This window comes from Neopsephotus bourkii, unplaced genomic scaffold (genome assembly GCF_033783945.1).
Source record: "Neopsephotus bourkii isolate Nb327-2 ecotype Australia unplaced genomic scaffold, CSIRO-AGI_Nbou_v1 NB_1686, whole genome shotgun sequence".
Taxonomy (NCBI): Eukaryota; Metazoa; Chordata; class Aves; order Psittaciformes; family Psittacidae; genus Neopsephotus; species Neopsephotus bourkii.
The window spans coordinates 618,715-639,073 of NW_026902160.1; the positions used below are offsets into that span (position 1 = coordinate 618,715).

The following is a 20,359-nucleotide window of genomic DNA, read 5'->3' on the forward strand; positions in this document are numbered from 1 at the left end:
AGTGATGTGTCTAACTGGCAGATTACAGTAAGACTAATTGTATAAAAATTCATCTGAGTAAAGTTTTGTAACCCTGAATCTTAAATCAATGTTATAATATTATCATTGATATGGGTATAATATAATTCAGTATATTATATAGTAGTAGTATATAATATTTTATAGTATGCAGTTTTTCCCGATAGTCTGTTTTTTCCAAAATGCCAGAAAATGTTTTAATGTTTCTAAATTCTAAAAACCCAAACTAGTTCCATGAAAACACCTGAACTAAATATTTGAGGGAAAGGTTGTGAAGTAGAATGTTTGTTACATTATTGAGTTGTGCTTTTGAAGTTAATAAAACGTATTTTTTCAGGTGTTCTTCATTTTGCCTTTATATAACTCTTCTTTAGGAATCAGAGCTATTTCTATGTATGGGTACTTCAGGTTAATGAATATTAGCATAGCATATTCAATTTTGAAATGGAGATTGAGCAGTCTTTTATTAGGTGTGAGTTTGTTGAGTTTTCAAATTAAAAAGGAACAGTAAGTAGGCAGCACCATATGTTACTTGTGTGCTAATTAAAATGTAAAAATGTTCTACATTGTTTCCTTCTGTGGGTAGACACTATGTAAACAAAAATACTCCAATATTTGGATATTTTCAGACATAAGAGAAGTCTTATGTGGGTATATTTGGTTACCTGAATGTCTGCCACTTCTGTGTCAATGCCAGTTCATAATTAAAATTGATCATTTCTATTTAGTAGCTGTTGTATTTAGAGAAAATATGAAAGACAGAGTTTCAGTTATCCAGGTCCCTTGTTGAAGGGAAAAGTCAATCAGACTAAACATCTCCTATTTAATTTGTGTAAAAGAAAAGATGGGGTTTACATTGAATTGTGTTGGACAAAATCACTAATAACTTTAATTTCTCCTGATGATGTAAATTTTTTTTTCTGAAAGATTTTTGTTAGTAGTAAGCCTTCTTTTGTTTTCGGCCTATAATGCTGTTATAGTCAACTGTGTCTGTTATGCAGGAATCAGAGCACAGATGAAGAGCATTTAAAGAAAACCAAGCCCAAAGCTAACCATGGATCTGTGCAGGGAAATAAAGAAACGTAATAGTTGTTTGGGCTTAAAGATTTTCTTCTTATTTGATTTTTTTTCTATTTTGATGATATAAAATCCCAGAATAGAGTCTGAAGAGTCTTTATCCTTCAAATTCCAACCAAATGATTTTATACCTTTTGCGTAAAAACTTCTCTTGCAATTTTTTGTGATATGTCATCTAGCCAGCATTACCTGGAATTCCCTTCTATTTGTTCCAATGCTTAAAGTAAAACTAAAAATTACTGTCCAAGCTCACCTCAAGAAATTAAATAGGACATTGTGAGTTTCTTCTGGAAATAGAAAGAAAGATCTTTCTTGTATCTAAGGTATAGTACAATCATGGAATCTCTTTGGAAGCACTTCTGGACCAAAATAGAACAATCTCAGCATAAAGGTGAAAGTGCTATGGAATGTATCTAGGTGGTCTGAGGATCACCTTGCAATTAGGTTGGCTCATGTCTTCACTCAGCTCTGGCGAGTGAAATGGTGGAAGTCTTATTTGTATTAGAAGCACTTTATACCTTCAGGTTAGGATAGATTTGTGCTAATGAATGTTCAGGGTCACTAGCTGTAATCTAGTACAATTTTGCTGTAGACTGAATTTTGTATATTCTGCACATTTTGTTTATTGGAATATTTCATACTTAATATTACAATTGATGTGTTTCAGCCTGGATCTTGTTCCAATCAATCGATCAGTTGGTTTGAAGGCTAAACCCACTAAACCAGTGACAGAGGTCTTAAGGCCTGTGGTTGCAAAATATGGTTTAAATCTTAACGAACTTGTGGCAAGACTAGTAAGTATCTTTTGATGTAATTCAAGCTGCAATATTTTTGTCTGTAGAAGATCATAAAGTAGTCCCTGAAATTATTCCTATCCTTATAATTAGGTATTAAAATCTGTATTTATAACTACATGTTGAGATGGAAATGCGTAGTAGTCATAACCATTATGCTTAATAGTAATTATCTCAAAGCTTCAGTCTGCATCTGTTTCACATTCTCTTTCAGAATAAATCCAACATCCTAAATAATAGGGCATGAATTTAGCTTATTCCAGAGCTCAACTTTTACCATTATTAGCCAGGGAAAGTTAGTTGATGGAGATTAATAGCTTTAACAAGCTATTGTTCCATTATCCTGGGAATCATGAAAGTTGCCTCAAATTCCCTTGCAGAAAATTTTTGCAGAAGCCAACTGATTCAACTTTTCTACTACTAAACGTGACCAACATTTTCTTTATTCTATTATTTTGGAAATTCAAGAAGTGGAAAGTTCCTTTTGTGGTATTCCTGGGCTGCATACTGTCTTGGCTGAAGCAGGGGATGTTTTTAAAACATCTGAAAAACTTGTCGGTATAAAGTTAGCTAAATTACAAATTACAAGTAGTTTAGAATATAAAATTATCTCAAGCTTCCTCTGAAAAATATGTTTTCCTGAACATACTGATGATCCTAGAGTATTTGTGCCACCTCGCAAATTGGATGGTTTTTTCTACTTGTATCTTCTTTTCCCCAAATACCATTCTCCTCACATAGATGGGTTACACTCATTGTAATCAAGGCAGTTTTGCACAAACAGAATAAGCATTTTTGGAATGGTAATAAAAAGATTTATTGAGGTAATACTGAAACCTAAAAATGGTTTGATATTTTCCTTCAAAAAATGTCGGACTGCATAAATTTGCTCTGAAAACAGCCTTTTCTCTATTATATACAAACTGTGATCCGACTTTAGAATGGTGAGCAGGAACCACTTGATCTTGGTGTCCCTATTTCTAATCTGGATGGTCAGCGGGTTGTTCTAGATGAAAAAGAGCCATCGAAGGGTAGAGGTAAGTTGGCATAAAAGCTTTTATTTATCATATCAATTGAGTTTCGTAAAACTTTACCTTGGTTAGTTTCTTCTTATGATGCACAGGTGAGATAAATGTGATTAAATTTAGATATGTCACATCTAACATATATTCTTTTTAACTAAAATGGAGTGCAGTTTCTAAGGATGGAAGATTAAATTCATCTGTTGATAGCAAGTCCTTAACTGTTGCTATATGAAATTTTGCACTAGCAATACTTGAATGTTTTATTGGCATTCTGCCATAGGTACACATGCCCATTTAGGGATATAGAACCTAGTAATAATGATGAGAATAAAATGCCAAATAGCTTCTGTGAATTTGGCAATTTATTAATAAGAAACATACTGTATAAGTAAAACAGATGCAGTTTTTGCAGCAGCTGCATGTACTGCTATGGGAAAACTCTAACATGACAAAGTATCAGAGTCTGCATCTCCAGTTTTAAGTAGTGATTTCTGGATATAATATTAAAAAGGATATAATTTGTGATTTCCCTATACAAAATACTTTGAAAAACAGTATTTGATAAACATAACAGCTAACAAACTTTTTGCTAGATTAATGTAAGAAGCCTTAAGAGTGAAGGTTTGCTTTCATTAGGAAACCTTCTTATGAACATAGAATGCTTAGTTTTAAAAATTAAATGCAATGTGGTTAAACTAAATTGACTTAGAGCAGAAATTCTCTTTGAGAAATAAATAGGAGAATAAAGATGGAAGTATTTATTAAAGAGAATCAGATTTGTCATTTTTCTAGGAAACAGAACCAGTTGTCATTTTGATACAAAATACCAATCTAAATACTCTTGCAGATATTTAGTTTAAGGATTACAAGTAAAACTGCCATCCTATGTGCTGTCAACTGCTATAAAAGCCTAAATCATAAAGGACCATTCCAGCAGTAGGCTGATTATTTGGCATATACCAGTAAAAAAAGGGCCATGGTTCTGTGTTTGCAGCTCAGTCTGCAACAGTATGTTTGTTGTAGGCAGATGTAATTTGAAGGAGCCATTTAATTACTTAGAAGTAGATGAGGAAGATATGGCAACATCTGGAAAACAATGCATGAAACAGGTTGGAAAAGATTCAACATGAACTTTAGATGGTCTTTGTGACTGATTGTTTCTTTAAATTCTAAATTTGAGAATTGCAAACTGAATTATTAGCTAAGATTTTAAAAGCTATTTGGTCTAAATCAACTGAACATTTAGGAGAACTTTAAAGAAATGTCAGTTTCTTCAAATTTAAAAGTATTGCCAACGTTAGGAAACTTTGAAGGTGAAAGGAAGATTCTGTTAGGTTTTGACTGAAAAATATGAGGGATGTCAACTTTGCTCACTCTTTATTTTCTGAGTGCATCTTTGGGAAATTTTAAAGCAAAAAAAAACTGTTTTGTGCATCATTGTCACTTAAATATTTATTCATTGGGAAGTTATAAATTTGTAGTTACAGAAGGTATGTTTATGTTCAGCGTTTACAGATAAACAAAAAGGTGCATCAGTAAAACAGACTGCAACTGTCACTACTTCAAGGAATCAAGTATTTACTGTAAGTCTTCTGCAAAGATTTTTGTCCCTTAGATCATCTTTTGCATTCATCCATGATTCTGAATCCGCCAAATTCTGTAACTGGCTTGAGTATAGCTGTAATTCATTTGATATTTTCCCCACTGTCAACAGCATTTATTTGTGAGAACTTTGTCTTCACGATGAATCAAGTAGTTCTTTCACTGTGTTGTGTTTGTTGTTTTGTGTTTCGTCGGCTTATTTATATTTGAAATTATTAATTACTTGGAAATTCAAAGGCCCTTTCTATTATGTGAATTATTCAGAGTAAATCATATTATGTTTATTTATACATTTTTGGGTACTACCACGGCAAAGTTCTTTACGATAATCGAGATTAAATTAAACCATTTGTTGTGGTGAAAGAAAAATGTATTTTCAAACTAATATTTTTATTCACTTAGAGCATATTATGTATACAATGATATAGTCTAAATGTAAGTAGTACCTTAACTTTCCTTCTAATGCAGGGAGAGGGAAGAAGTCTAGGAAAGTCTAATTCTATCAAAATGAAAGGCGAAAATGGAAAAAATGCTAGGGAAGTCCGGCTGTCAAAGAGAGAAGACTCTATTGCAAAGATTGGGAAAAAAAAAAGTCAGAAAATAAATTTGGATGAAGCAGAGGGTATGTGAACTTTATAGTATTAACATAAGTAGTCTTAGAAAAATTAGAATTTTGTGTACGTGTAGCAAAACATATCATGTGTTTAATATGTGGAAATCATAGTCATGATGCTTACATTTTTGTTTGATACTGTGTTTGAAGTGTGAAGTTTTTGAAGCTGCAGGTAAGACTTTAAGAATACCTAAAGGTAGACGTAGGTGCCTAGTGGGATTTTCAACAGTGGAAGTTACCTAATTCAGGTAAAATCCTGAGGAATTACTCAATTGCAGTTGAATATCCCATTTGATACCCTTTGCAAGCCACATAGATTAAAATTTACTGCTGAAGTTACATAGTGTGCATATCCAAAGCATGGTTATGCACAGTTATATAGTTAATGAATGTTCATCTGTGAATAAACGTCCACTGACCAGAGTTAAAACAAAAAGCTGTGGCTGAAACTTTTATTGCAGGATAGATGTTTGTTAATATAAATGTTATTAGAAAACCTTAGTGCATTTTAACTTATTTTCTGTTGCTTATTATTTTGTTATCTTGTTTTCAATATTTTAATATTTTCATTTTTCTTCCTAGGGCTGAGTAAAAGTAACATAATTTGAAAACTTCAGAATTCGAGGCTTTCACATTTTATTTTGATTTTTGTGCAATTTGTCCAAGTTTGGAAAATGCGTATCAAATGTTGTAGAGTGTACTTTAATGGAAAACTAACAGAAAAAAAGAAAAACAAAACCCAAAACCAAAAAAAAAAGACAACTGTTCTATGAAGTTTGCTATTTCAGAAAGGAACATTTTTGTACGACGCATATTAGAAATGTTGCATGTTTTAATATGCATACTGCCATTTTTGCAAAACTTTGGCAATAAGAAGCATTTTGAAGCTTCCATCTTGGCTACGTTCAGGTTTTATGGCATTTGACAAAGCATGTTAAAATGTCATTTTTATGAATACATTGCAAAGCCTGCCAATTATGAATAAAGGATAGGAATAAAGTCATACAAGTGCAAGTGTATGACTTCATATTGTGCTAAGTTAAAACTGTTACTAACAGTCTGTGCTTTATTTTGTAATGGCTTCGGCTTCAAACAGTATTTATAAGCTAGGTTGAAGCTATTGATTTTAATGCATCTGTTGGAGATGGCCTTTTAAGCATCTTTAATATTCTGTAGTTTCAATGCTCTCTTGAAAAATTAGGACATGCAGAGACCCTGTATTAAGAATTACATATTTTTTATATTTATATGTTTTGCAACAAAGAGTTTGTTAATTGTTGTAATGCTACTTTTTTAAGGAGTGGTATAATTCTTGGCTTATGATTGATAAGTTTCTTGTTGCCAAGTTTTGAGACTTTCTAGAACAGTGGTGATTTACTATGAGTATTATTTATATATATATAAACATATTAAACCATGGGACATCATTAAGGACATGATCAGAAAATTCCTTGTAATTGTGTTAAAAATTCTATTAAAAGGCTGCCCCATCACTTTTAGTAATGGCTTCTTTAATGGTTATTGACTACCTATATGCTACTGATTCATTGCAGCACAAAATAAAATGGGGGTACTTAAATCATCATCTGATCATGTCCTATGATGATAATATCCTAGATTAAATCTACACCGTGAATTGAATTTAAACTGTGATACATACTATTAAACTGAGAGAAAGTCAATATAACTAGGAAGTTTACAACATTCTGAATCATTGAACTTTCAAATGGCATGGCTATTTTTGAGTTAAGATGGATAAAAACCATCCAGAATACAAAAATGTGCACCCATTGTCAGTGAGACCAGAGCCGCCTTTTGTATTAAGAATTAAAAAATCCTCTGTGTGTGTGTGTGTGTTCAGATTTATTAACTGAGTAAAATAGAAGATGTGTTCAAGGCTCAGTGATTTGCAGCTGTTTTAAACTGCAAACCTCTTACAATAGCAATCCTGATGGTCTTAATTATAGTGATGCTAGTGAACATTGCTGCAATTGAAAAAGTTCCTAATTAACATGGGATCTTATTTCAAGGCAGCATTGAAAGAATTGAAGATCTTCATGGAAAATAAATGTGCTGAAAATTTGTGTTTTAATGACATTGCACTTTCTGACAAAAACTTGTCAATTTTGGGTTTTTCCCCAATAGAATTTTTTGAACTCATATCCAAAGCTCAAAGTAACAGAGCAGATGACCAACGTGGACTGCTAAGGAAAGAAGATCTTATTCTTCCTGACTTCCTTCGTTTACCGCCCACTGGACCAGAACCATCCTCATCTACTCCCATAGGCCCTAAAGGCCTCAACAGGCGAGTTTCAAAAAATGATGGCAAGGATGGGTGTGCATCACCAACTGGAAAACAGGAGTCCGTACAAAACTTTAATGAAAATTCAGTTAAGAGAAAGGGTTACTCAGAAAATAAACATAAATCTGCTTTGACAGGACTCCACAGTCAGAAGACTTTCAGTGTTCCTTTTAATACTGCATTGTCTCCAATTCCGCATGCACAGGAAAACAATGCAGCAATATGGAAAAGGCAGTCAAGAGAATTACAAGCTGAAGGCATACAGATGGTAGATGATGAGAATGTGGCAGACTTGACTCTTGTGGCTGAAGGAGATATTAGTAGCCCTAACAGCACTTTGCTACCACCGCCACCACCAACACCACCATCAGACGTCAGTAAACTCACAGAAGCCAACTACCCACCCCCAACTCCTTTTACAGGTAATCAGGAAAAGTCTGGATATCAAAGATCCAATTCAGGTATTTCTAGATTTTAATAGTCTTTCCTTTTCTGTAAAACTACTTTTCCTTGGCACTCTTAATCAGTATTTGGCACCCATTAAAACAAGAAGGGAATTTCTCTTTGCACCTTAATTTTTTTACAAAAAGAAAAAAGGAAAAAAAAGAAAAATATTTTCATTGCCTTAGTCTGTGCTAACTGTAATATTTCTGGTTGCCTTTAACTAAGTACATTTGTTTGGATTTGGCATGTGGCCAGAAATGGACACATGCAGGCAAACCTTTCAAATACATCTGTACGCTATAATTATCTCCTTCTTTACCCTCGGAGCACAAAACAGGAGATCAGTGTTTTGAGCTCCATCGCACTATTGCGTTCCAGATTTTCTGATCCATTGGTCATAATGAGATACATGATTGGGGTTTGGAAGTTTAAGTGCTTTAGCAGGAACCCTAATTATGTGTTGAAAATTGCAGTACTGTTTGTGATTGAAATTGGAAATGGATAAACCTTAATTTAAAAAATAGCTCTCTAATAAATTAGGTATTTGTGACTAACAATAAAAACGTTGCAGGCTTTTTTTAACCCATTCTTTTCTACAGAGAAATAGATTGCTTCTATCACACTTTCTCCCAGAATATTCACACGTGAAACAGCTCTTTCTATTAGATAATTTTAAAGAAAATATGTAACATTTTTTAGGATGTAAGTTTCGTGGTCTAGCAATATCACAGAGCAATATTAGCCCAAGGCTGAAGTATGGAATTCCTTTATAAACATGGACTCTAATAATAATTGCCATTGCCAGAAACGAGTTTGAAGACAATGGGTGTTATGACGTTGACATTTTACAGTCACTGTACTGTACATTTTAATGTAAAATATAAGAGGTATCTATGTGCTATACATTTATTTTTGATGTTTCACAAACATATGGTGCCATAATTTGTATGATCACATTTCTTTGTGATGTGGGAATATACATTTTAATTATTTATCTTTTTACACAGAGTATTTGATACTGTTCTTTATCTGTATGGTTGATGATTTGTAAATACTTCTTTGGTTGTTGGATGCTTATAAATGGCGATGCAAATTATTAGTAGTATTTGAGAAATGTTCTATAAGCGCTACCACTTAATTTCTGAGGCTGAGTATTGAACAGACTTGTAACCAGTGCCTATGAATAACAAAACCACAAAATGTATTTCAGACATATTGATGTGTAAATGCATAGATTTGTGTTGGTATCTTTCTAATAATATGACAAGTGTACAACATAGGTATCAATTTGCGTATTTTTCAGTGAGAACTGTTAAAAAAACCATTTGCACTTAAAAAAACCTTCATGAATTTGCAGTATTTTAATGCATGCCATACATTTCTGTGTAACCACTGAACTGTAGCTTTCCCTTTTCCCACTTTCTACTTTTTACTTTGTAGAAATCTTTGTGTAGCTTTCACATGTATTTTGTATCTTTGTTCTCTCAGGAGTAATAAATTCTAGACCTAGTTACACAAACTGGTTTTAAGCTCTGATTTTCTTCCTTATTTAAAAACAATCTTTTCAGTCTTGGATTAAGAATTCTGATTTAAATTATCCTCTAATAACAAACAGATTAATAGATATGAACTAGCAATTACTGTGAGACAAAGTTGACAAACATTGTGTTTATTAATGATCAGATATCAAAGGGCAAATGCTGGCTTGAAATGCTGCTGGGTCACATGTGAAATCCATGGCATTGACAAGGCAGATAAAACAGGAGATTTCTTTCTAATGGGTCATAACAGGAACTCCTGAAAGGAGAATCTCTTCTGTCTTTGGGTTCTTGGGCTAAACTTTACATTCATTACTTTCCTTCTTATTTTAAACTAAAGCAACTTTTCCCTGGTCTCTAAGAAAAGAGCTGGTGATCTCTGCTCATTCGATGTGAAGTAGCCAATATAACAGCCTCTCTGTTTGGTAGTCTGGGGTAAGAAATGAAGGGTTGGATGGGTGCTGGAGACTGCATTACCCTTTCCATTCTCAAAAATGGGTCCTACATAACAGTACTGTGAAGCCATATCAAAGAGCCACTGCAGAGGCTTGTGCTGTTACCTAGGTCTCATTGTGCTCTGGGGGCTAAAACTGTAGTTTTTCCAAAAGTCACTGTGTTCACACATGGTCATGGACCATCATGAAAGAAAATGAAGCAGTTGAAAGACCTGTAGCAGTTCCCCTTTCAAATTATTCAGACTTTTCCACAGCAGATAACTAATACCCTACATAGTTTAATGTTTTTATACAGATACTAATTTTTATGTATTCCAACTGGTCTACTCTGCTTTCACTGGTGGTCGTGTAATCACCTGTGAGAGACCTTTAAGTAATCAAATAAAATGATTTTTCAGAACTAAAAACCTTAATTTTTTTTTTTTTTGAGGAATAGCAAAAATCTGAAATAAAGTTTCTAATCACTTTCCTGTTTTGCTACGGCCTTTTTGCATATGGTAACTATTCTACACTCCTCTCCCAATGCACTGTTTTATGGGGACTGTATTCTACAAAAGACCAGTGATTTTATGGAAAAAGTGTGGGACGAAACAAAACTTCTTTTTCCATGATTTCATGGAGTTTGCATGGAAAAACTATTCAGAGATGTGCAGTAATTATAATAAAGACTGCTGGAAGCAATCTCCAGTCAAGAATCAATATTTCAAAGGACTAAGTCATTAATACTGGTTGCTTTTTTAAGTGCTGTAATGGTTGTCTGTTCATAATCTCCTATCAATGGTTTCTTGAATTGAAAAGTTTGGATAAAAACATTAATGACTGAATAATTTTAAGTGGTCTATGGTCTTGGTTTCAAATTGGTATAGAAGCAAATGACATGTAGGCTTTCACTATGCACTGGGCTTTTATACATTGGGTTTATATATGCTGGGAAAAGGGGTGGGGGAGTGATGTAGCTACAGGGGACAATTTGCTAACCACAATCTGGTGTAGCAAAGCCAGGCCAATATCCATCCTTGTAATGGGTGATTCTTGAGGTTTTTGTTTTTTTGTTTAAAGGTCTAGAAAGCAAAATACAAGTAATGGGAACCAGCAAAATGAGGTCTGCATTGCTCAGAGCTATTGAGAACAGTTTTTCAAACACGGATCTTAACTTTCTTAAGTCAGATGTGTTTATACTGTAGTAATAGTTGGTCGTGAACTAAATATTAAATCAGCTTGCCACACAAGAATCATTACTAATTCTGGTTGTGTTTCTCATCAACAGAAAATGTCTTTATTTTAAGCCTGCTAGTTCTGGCAAACTTCCCACTTTAAAAATCAGGGGTTTCTGGAATCTAAAGACTAATTCTGAAATGCACTTACTTCATGTCTCTACAGATAATGCTGCTGGTACCCATCTGTGAAAGAAATAACCTAATTATTTTGTGGTGCAATTCGCTTGAAGTCATGCATTCCCTTTTGAAAGTGTTAAAATACTGATTTAATCTCTGGGTTTATGCTTTTTTTTTTTTTTTTTTTTTTTTTTAATTGCACAGTACAGTCTAGGTAATTTGAATGTTGTCCAGTTTTTCTTAGGGGGTTAGGTTTGCTCATTACCCAAGTGAAAAATAGCTGTCAGGGGGAGAGGCAGTCTTTCAAACCTTTACTCCCCTCAAGAGCTGTGAATATCAAGCCAGGGGCTTTGCACCAAGTTATTTATTCAGTGATATTCCACTGGGGCCTGTGAGTCGTTCACTGTGATTGTTACCTCTACTACAAACTAGGTGGGCATTTAAGCTTGGCAGCAATAGGAGTACCATTTCAGCCTTAGAAAGGATAATTGCAGCAATCCAGACTGAAATGCAGAGACAGTAGGTTTGTTCTTCCATTATAAAAAATAAAATATCCCCCCCTTTTTTCTTTTTAACATTTAGGATGAGAAATATCCTTAAAATGAAAGCACAATGACAGTCAATGGAGTTATTGCGTGCCAAGAAGTTATTTTTTTGAGTAAATGTATAGACCAGATACAGCAATTCAGTCAAAGAGTTTATTCAAATCTCTTTTCTAATAGGGATATAATGGTATTAGTTAAGTAGAGAGCCAGCTAGGGAAAATAAAAGCCTGGTGAACCCTCTGGAATCATACTTCAATAATATGGCTGTGGAAGGTAAAGGGTGAATTTAGACTACTTAAAGTTACATAACTTTTTTCTGAAGCCACCAGTTTGTTTCTGAAATAGAAGTACAATTGTATCCTCAAAATAAACTTGCTTCCTTTCCTACTGGAAAGAATCCTTTCCGAAATGGGATAGTTAGTACCAGTGCTAGGGTGGTTTTGCTTTGAGAGATAAATTATGCAGAAATAAAAGGCAGGGTGGACTCCCAGAGCCTGGGGCTGCCTATTGTTGCCAAAGACAAAAAAATAATTTCCCAACTGCTCTTTTTCATTATTCAGGGACAGGATGCAGTATGCTACAGGCGAGGAATAGAGAGCACATAACAGCTGTATTTCTGTGACTTCCACCTTTTGGCTGCCATGCTTTTCATTTATCAGGGTAATGAATTCCAAGCACAATAAGCCATGTTATGGTTAAGGAGATTAAAACTAATCACGTGTGGATATTAAAAAAAATCAAAACAGTCATACAACATATTTTAAAGACAATCCAGTGGTGTTTCCAATGTAAATCAAGATAACAACAAAAAGGAAAACACAAATGAAATAAAATGTTAAGAAAAAGAAGGGATTATGCCTTAAAAGGTGTAAAATTAATGCAAATGATTGTTTTTTTAAGAAGGCTGTTGTCCTGCAGTTAATTACATCCTTACTGGTGCTGTGTAATTTTATAAAAGATAATTGGATTCTAGATCAATATAGAGAAGTCCTCGTGGGGATTCAGTAATACTGAGGCCGAAATCTGTTAATCCTCTTTTAATCAGAGCATGGTTAAATGGGAGAATTACACGTAGGACATGATGGAGATCAACAATAAACAAAGGAGAAGGAGAGTTATGTGAAGAGTAGACAGCCAGGAAGCAAGGAAGGCCTGGAGGGATGATTATTTGAAGTGTAAGCTGCTTTCAGTCAAACAGATATGTGCTGTAGAAAGAATAACAACTTTTATCACCAACTAGATGAAACGTTAGAAAAATTACAACTGCTCTTTGAACCAAATGCGTATGGGCTAAACCCAGATCTATGAAAACACATGACTTGCATTTGGATGATGAAATTAACTTAGTTAAACTATTAGTTGAAATGTAACCGGTAGCCCTGCTAAACCACATTTTCAGATTTCTCTATTGAAAAATAGCATAACGAAAGGCAGATGAAATTGAAACTGATTCGAGTAATTCAATCCTCTATTTCCCAACATACTACTCTCTGGAATAATTAAACCTGTTGTTACCAACTACTGATGGAAAAACAAAATGAATATTAACAAGAAATGCTGGAAGGTCACAGTGAGGGCTGAATACTTGTAGACTTGCAGAGATGTCACATCAGTGCTTGGAAAGCAGTCTAAAAATTGTTTCAGTTTTAGCAGTGGAGAAACAAAGTTTAAGCAAATTGGCTGGTGTTATTGAGGGCATGCGTGTCCGTCTGGATCAGAAGTCAGAACTTTGCATTTTATCTATTCTTGGGCTGCTCATGGCTTTCAATGAGGTTGTGTGCAGTTCCCTTCAGCAGCTGTTGCAGTGTATATAAAAGATCGCTGCCCTCAGCAAACAGAGTTTGCAGTGTTTCCGTTTTTGCCTATACATGCCACTGGTGAGCATCAGTAGTCCTACCGGCTCCCTCTCCTATGTAATATTCAGAATTTGTCTTTCTGAATAATGTTTTGTGCTTTGTTCTGACAAATGTTTTTGAGATGAGTGTGATGAGAGAATTTCTATCTGCCCTTTCTAAACTTAATGCTGCAAATGTATTCCAGGAATTTCCAGGACGAAAGTAAATAGGCTGGTAATGCTGAGTGTTACTGCTTTGTAGAATAATCCACGTTCTAGCTTGATGCCTTCACTGTCACTGAGTCAGATTTCAAGGCACTGAGCATATGCTGCAGTTGATGTTTCATCATGTGAGTGAAATAAAGTAATATTTCCTTTGAAAAGATTTAGCATAAACTGTAGGTAGGAATCTTTAATTCAATCCGTTTCTCCTCAGTGTTGTTATCAGTTAAGAGATAAAAGGAAGGGAACTATTAAAAGAAATTTAACCTGCAGAATTCTAAATCTGAAATGTAAAGCATCCTTTTCCCTTTGGAAGCATAAATCAGTTTACAAACTTGCAAAGATTAACAGTATTAGCAGTATGTCAACCAGTGTGGAACTCATCCACCACTTTAAATAATCCACATCTGAGAAGGCTTAGATTTTGAAGTACCTTTTCCCAACAGTTTAGGACAGGAAGGGAGAAGTGTCTTTTCCAGAGTGAAACTGCCAGAGTAGATGTATCTTAAGGAAAAGAGTTATTTGTACTGAAATATTTCCAGGACTTTGAACATCCACTGCAGAAGTGACCCTAGCAAAGCTCTTTTTTAAGTCTCATGTGAATAAACGGTCTCTCAGGCAGCATATTATCGTCCTAGAATACGTTGATGTATGGAATCAGAGATGAGAACAGTGTCTGCCCGATATCCCGCATTATGATATACACTGGAGTTTTAATTTTGAGACCAAAACTGACTGGTTATATATGGGGATGTAAATAACAAATTTCAGGAACTGATGAAAACTTTGGTGATTTCTTTTCACAAGTATTTTAAGTAATATGAAATAATAGAATCATAGGATCATAGAATAGTTTGGGTTGGAAGGAACCTTAAAGATCATGTCGTTCCAACACCACAGGCAGGCACACCTTCCACTAGACAAGGCTTGTCTAAGTCCCATCCAGCCTGGCCTTGGATACTGCCAGGGATACTTCAGATTCCTACCTGCTGTAAGTCAGCACAAAATGATTTAACTGGAGCTCATTCTTTTTAACTGAACCTTTCTGACGTTGAAAGTTGAATGCCTGGGTTCAGTGGTGTAGAAGTCAGCAGGGCATTCTTGTTATCTTTCGGTAGAACTGAGCACCACCTAAACAGTAATTGGTTTGGACAAGAAAAGTAGGATTTTTAGCAAAGGTAGAATGCTCAATGAAGTGCTGAATCTATATGGAAGTGGTATCTGTCCATACAAAATTGTGTTTGGAAAATTATAGAATAGATTTTAACATTTTGTCATATATGAAATCCACAGACTACAGACTTTGAAATATAGAGCTCACCTCTTACAGGGATAGTTAAAAACCATCTACTTGCTTTGATTAAAAAAATGGTAAATATGGTGAATGGAGCTATAATGGGTATTGATGATTTTAATCTATAGGTGCTGAATTTAAGATCAGATTTAAATTATGCATTAAGTGAATTATAACTAAGATGTGGAGCATTGGAAATTAATCGATTATTAGATCCAGTATCTATTATGGTACAAAAACATTAACATTGCAAGATATGGTGTGTGGACTTTTAAATCCCAAATATCTGCATTAGAGTTATGTTTATTTGATCCTGTCATCTAAATTTGACAGTTACTACTCTTCCTGAAATTTCCAGGTGACTTTGTCTTTACCTGGAATATGGCCAAATGCTCCTTGGTCCTAAATAGTCTTCTGATCTCGTGCTCAGATCCTACTTAGAGCTTGAGGAATAGTTTATACAAAAGCAGAAAAAAATCTCTTTGTCTTCCTCTGTAAAGACATTTTTGCATAATTATAATGTTAAATTCAGCGACCTTTAGAATAATATACAAAAGCAAAATATCAGAAAAAGAGAAATATTGGTAAAGCAAGTCAGGAGATGAGCCAAAACCGTGCCTGATCATTAACATTATGAAAGATGCAGACCACTGTACTTAGCCTCCTAAGCAATCATTTAGCCACTCCGATTTAAAGACAGAAGGCAAGATGCATCATCCCATCTTTAAACAAGCTGGAACATATTAATGGAACCAGATGCACAAGAAAATTTCCTTAGAGATCTGTGGAATGCTGAGCAGGGGAGGTGAAGGTTACCAATAGACGTGATGATGCTATTCCAGTCTGAAAGTTAATCTGGTCAGCTAGTGCTCTCAGCACTGGTTTCCTTTCCCTTCTGCAGTTAGGTAGGGCATTTAACAGATTAGATGTGGGAAAACGTAGTTTCTGACAGGATTTGTGCAAGGCAAAACAATCCACAGAGGTATCCGTGGAGGTTTTCATCAATTCAGTGCACAAATATGTGAAGGGAAATTTAATCAGTGAAAGCTCTCAGCATGTTAGATGGTGCCCTGCATAGCTAAGTTTGCTCAAGTGTTACTCAAAAAGAGAATATGAGAAAGAAGCCAGTGCAGAAGTGTAAGCATCATTTAAGCCTCATAAAGCTCCACTGAGTACATGCAAACCTTGAGTCTATTTTAAATCTTGTGGGATACATTTATACACAAGTTATTTGGGGGCATCTCTCCTATTGCTTGTGTTAAATGGCCTTGCTTCATAAATGCTTTGTTTTCAAAAATGAGGAAAAAAAAAGGCACACGAAAGTATTTTTTTCAATGTAGTCCTACTCTTAAATCATCTTCCTGTTTGGTGTAAATGAGCCAAGATCTTTTCTGCTCTGGCAGAAAAAGAGAAATCATTTTCATGGTATCATCCCTTAGTAATTCCATAGTCTTTTGAACCAGAATCTTAGATAAGACCTTCTCTATTGCTGTCCTGCCTCTAGTAGTAATTTATTAAGGTGCTTCTGAGGGATTGCTCCTTAAAACAGCATTAATAGAAAATAAGATGGATTTATTCATCCTCAGGTGGGCTTATGCCTTGTGAAGCGTTAGAGCTGACATTGGCTTTATTTTTTCTTTGTTCCTATTAGAAAGCTTGCAAGCCCAGATGCTTCATGGCATGACTCAGTGGCACCATAACTCCAAGACTTAATGGGATTTCTTATATTTAGCTGTATAAAGACTTAGCAACCTAATAAAAACAGCGATACTTACACCTTCCATAGCGTTCCTTAGTAGGAGTTTCCATCTCTTTCATCTGTCATAGCCTGTTAATGCAGGCTGTATCTTTTGACTGTGGAAAGTGTTTCAGCTTGGCTCAAGTCAACAGAGCTATGAGACCTGACACCACCAGCAAAGTTGTTTCTCTACATTGCATTTAGTAGAAGGACATATTCTCAACACCAGCACAACTGGATGACTCACACTCTACCAGTGCAAACTATTTGTTGTAATTTATCATTACTTTGGCTTTTTAGAAATCAGAAATTTCGAAATCAGAATTTAGAAATCAGCAATTTAGAAATCAGAAAATCTCTTTTAAAACAACTTGAAAGAGATTCACTGGTCTTCAAAGGGCATAGAACAGTAGATTAAAGAGACCAAGAGTATAATTCTGTACATTCATGTTAAGGTAAACAATTTGGAATAAAAAAATAACATTTTACACTTCAGTCATACAAAAAGCAGTTAAAGTTAATAAAATGTTCAGCTGCAGGAGGAAGATGTAAACATGAAGCGTAATATAGCTCCATTAAATGTTAGCTGTAATTTAGTGGGTTGGAGTCGTGCTGGGCTAGCAGGGCTTTCTGCCTTCTCTCTGCTATTGCTCAGCTGATTGGTTTGGAGTTTGATCCAATTCCCATGGATGTGAAAAAAGGCAAGCATTACTGATGTGGAACATCCACATTATTAATGTGGGGTTGCACTCTAACCAGAGCACTAAAACAATATCGCACAACTTAAAATTTTAACTTGTTTTCATTAGATAGAAAGCTTTAACCCTTGAGAAGACCCTGGAGTCTTGATTGAAGCAATTTGAAATTGCTTTTTTGTCCTTTCATTTGCATTTTTCCCCTTCTCTGTATCAAAATGTTCTTGATTATGATGATTGCACAGTGAAATTTATTTTTCTTGAAAAAAATCTGTACACATCACTCTGTGGAACAAATACAAATAAAACATTTCAAAGCCAGCTATGGCATTTAACCACATGAATCCCATGGGATTTGCATGGCTACCTGTGCGAGTCAGGCATATTGGATAAGATGGTGTCTTTTAAAAGACAAGCTGATATACATAGAAAAAGGAGATTAACTGGAAGCCCTTACTCAGGTCTGCCTTTGTGCCTTGAAAATGCCTCTTTCTTCTTAGGTATCAGTTGGCCTAATAAAAGCAGTTCTCTCTCCCTGACAGTTTTGCCCCTTTATATATCATTATATAAATGTATATAGTTGAGGGGCCACCTCAACTGCAGAAAACGTGTTGATAACCTGATGCGAATCATGGCACTGGCTCATGCTTCAGTCCTCTTGTCTTGTTGCCTGTTGGAACAGGCAAACCAGGTTCACCTGCATTTACTTTAACAAGTGCCTAGCAGTTTGCAGCATCACACCTAATGCAAAACTAGCTTTTGTGGAGCTCAAGGTTTTAATCTCGGTTTAACTTGGGATCATGAGTTTGCATGAGTGGTTCTAGAGAATAGACTGCCCAAATCCTAACAACTGTGATTTTAGAGGCACTGTATCAAGAAAAAATCTAAAGGTTAAAGAAGTCGTGCATAACTTTGGTATTTCTTTAACATTTAACGTCCTTCATCAGATTAAGTTTTTTCTTTTCTAGTTGTCCTGTAAACCATGGCTCATAATTTCTTGGTTGAGGTTCAGGACAGTGAAGTGCAACTTCAAACTATCTTTCTTAGTCTCATAGAGAAATAATCTCTAGCCAAGTGAAAATAAGATCTCAGCAGGAGTCAGAGACCAGTTCAAGTGAAGGAACATGTCTTGTTTTGCTCCGGTGGAAGCCCTGTGTTCTCCTCTTTCACGTCTGGTTTTGCTGATGGGAGGGTTTTTGTTCTAGAGATGTGCAAATTCTCACTAAGTTGCTATTTTTGATGCAGTTTTTTAGAAACCTCTGAAAAAATGCTAAATTAAGACAGATACAAAGTAATGTTTTACATTTATCTTTGAGGTCAACTGTTTATTTACCTGCCTCGTACATCAGTAAGACTGCTTGATGGAGTGGAGAAATATCCCAGCTGACTACCATTGGGACCTCAGAGGAGGTTGCAATATTGAAAACTGCTAAAACCAGAGGGTACATAACACTTTTGTCTTGTGTTTTTTGTTCTTAATTCTTCTGTTAGGTGCAAACCACAGAAAGAAGAAAGATTCACAAGGGACTTCAGGAAACTCTTGTGAGCAGATGTCTCACAAAGCAAAGTCCAGCAGAAGCTTTAGTCCTCCTGCTGCAAGAGACAGCCCTGGAACAGAGCTCCCTGTGAACAGGATAATAGATGTGGATGGAGTCAAACTGGAAGACACTGGCACACGCTCCTGTGATGATTCTGAAGGGAACCTCAGCTTTGAAGGTTACATCTCTGAACTGAGGTCTTGCCAAGGGAGGATGAGGACTGGAGTTTACAGGACCTCAGACCTTCCCTCTCTGATTACTGTCAAGAGTGAGAAGAATAAGGGCACTGAGAATCAGTATAAAGCTACTTTTGTTTAAATCTGGTTTTAAGAGTTCTGGTATTTTCCTTGGCATTGGCAGCAACAGAGATATGCCTCAGAGACATGTTTCTGCAAGTTATAAGTTGTTTTCAATACCCAGTTGCCTTCAACGAGCCTGCCAGACCATCTCTTCTGACACGAGTCAGAATGCATAGAATGAACAAATCGTATTTCAGGGGAAGTGTTGAGTTGCTTGGTTTTGTTCTCTTACAGTTTCTATATGATTTTCCTGGGGATGATTCCACTGCACAGTGCAATTAAAATTATGATTTCCACCCCTACCCTTCTTGTCTTTAATAAAGGCAAACTAACTTTAAATTCCCCTATCCAAACTTTTATTTAAGATAATTTCACTTTGATCTTCTAATGCTTTTTTTTCCTTGTCTGCAGGATTCCCTGTGTGTCCGTAGGCTTTTGAAGTAAAATCAGTTACTGGTCTAAAAAGATTAGGATTACTTTCTTACTGTTTCATCACATTTGGGAAGAGGTCCAGGTGGAATTCAGTCTTGTCTTAGGTACTGCCTGGATGGATATGTGCAATAAGACCATTGTTATACAAGCAGCAAGAAGCAAAAAAACCCCTGTGAATTTCTCCTGCTGGAAATAATAGCTGCTTTTGTAGCCAACACTGGTGACATTCCCATACCAGAAATGTATATACTAATTACACAGTGGTGGAAGGGTCACCGGTTCCCTCTTCGTCGCTGCTCTTGGTGTCTTTGAGCTTTGGGGAAAGGTGGATTTTGACATTGCTCTTTTGATAAGTGGTTAAGCACACCTCAATCTCATTGTCAGTTCTAGTTTCAGTTAACCTTCTAGCCTTGGGGGAGTTTTGAGAAAGAAAAAAACCATTAAGACTACTGAACATGTTGCTTTTGCCACCCGCTCTTTTTCCTCCTTTTCCGTTTCTTCGGAAGAGGTTATGGGTCTGGACATGCAAAAGGGGACATGAAGGAATGAGAGCACTGGAC

The 20,359-nt window shown here is 35.5% G+C and overlaps 1 protein-coding gene across 8 annotated transcripts in view; it reads left to right on the top strand.

Moving 5' to 3' along the window:
- Positions 1 to 20,027, top strand: part of RGS12 (regulator of G protein signaling 12) — a 90,753-nt gene extending 70,726 nt beyond the window's left edge. For 4 of the 8 annotated variants that reach the window (XM_061376006.1, XM_061376012.1, XM_061376010.1 and 1 more), the window contains 5 exons: positions 1,763 to 1,889; positions 2,830 to 2,926; positions 4,421 to 4,497; positions 4,985 to 5,138; positions 7,275 to 9,394. In XM_061376006.1, the coding sequence (XP_061231990.1) occupies positions 1,763 to 1,889; positions 2,830 to 2,926; positions 4,421 to 4,497; positions 4,985 to 5,138; positions 7,275 to 7,909 (1,090 nt within the window). In that variant the 3' untranslated portion in view covers positions 7,910 to 9,394. Of the gene's footprint in view, positions 1 to 1,762; positions 1,890 to 2,829; positions 2,927 to 4,420; positions 4,498 to 4,984; positions 5,139 to 5,711; positions 7,140 to 7,274; positions 9,395 to 19,021 lie in introns of those variants that run through there. The other 4 variants (XM_061376014.1, XM_061376007.1, XM_061376008.1 and 1 more) reach the window with 4 other exon arrangements.
- Positions 20,028 to 20,359: the final 332 nt, after the last annotated feature.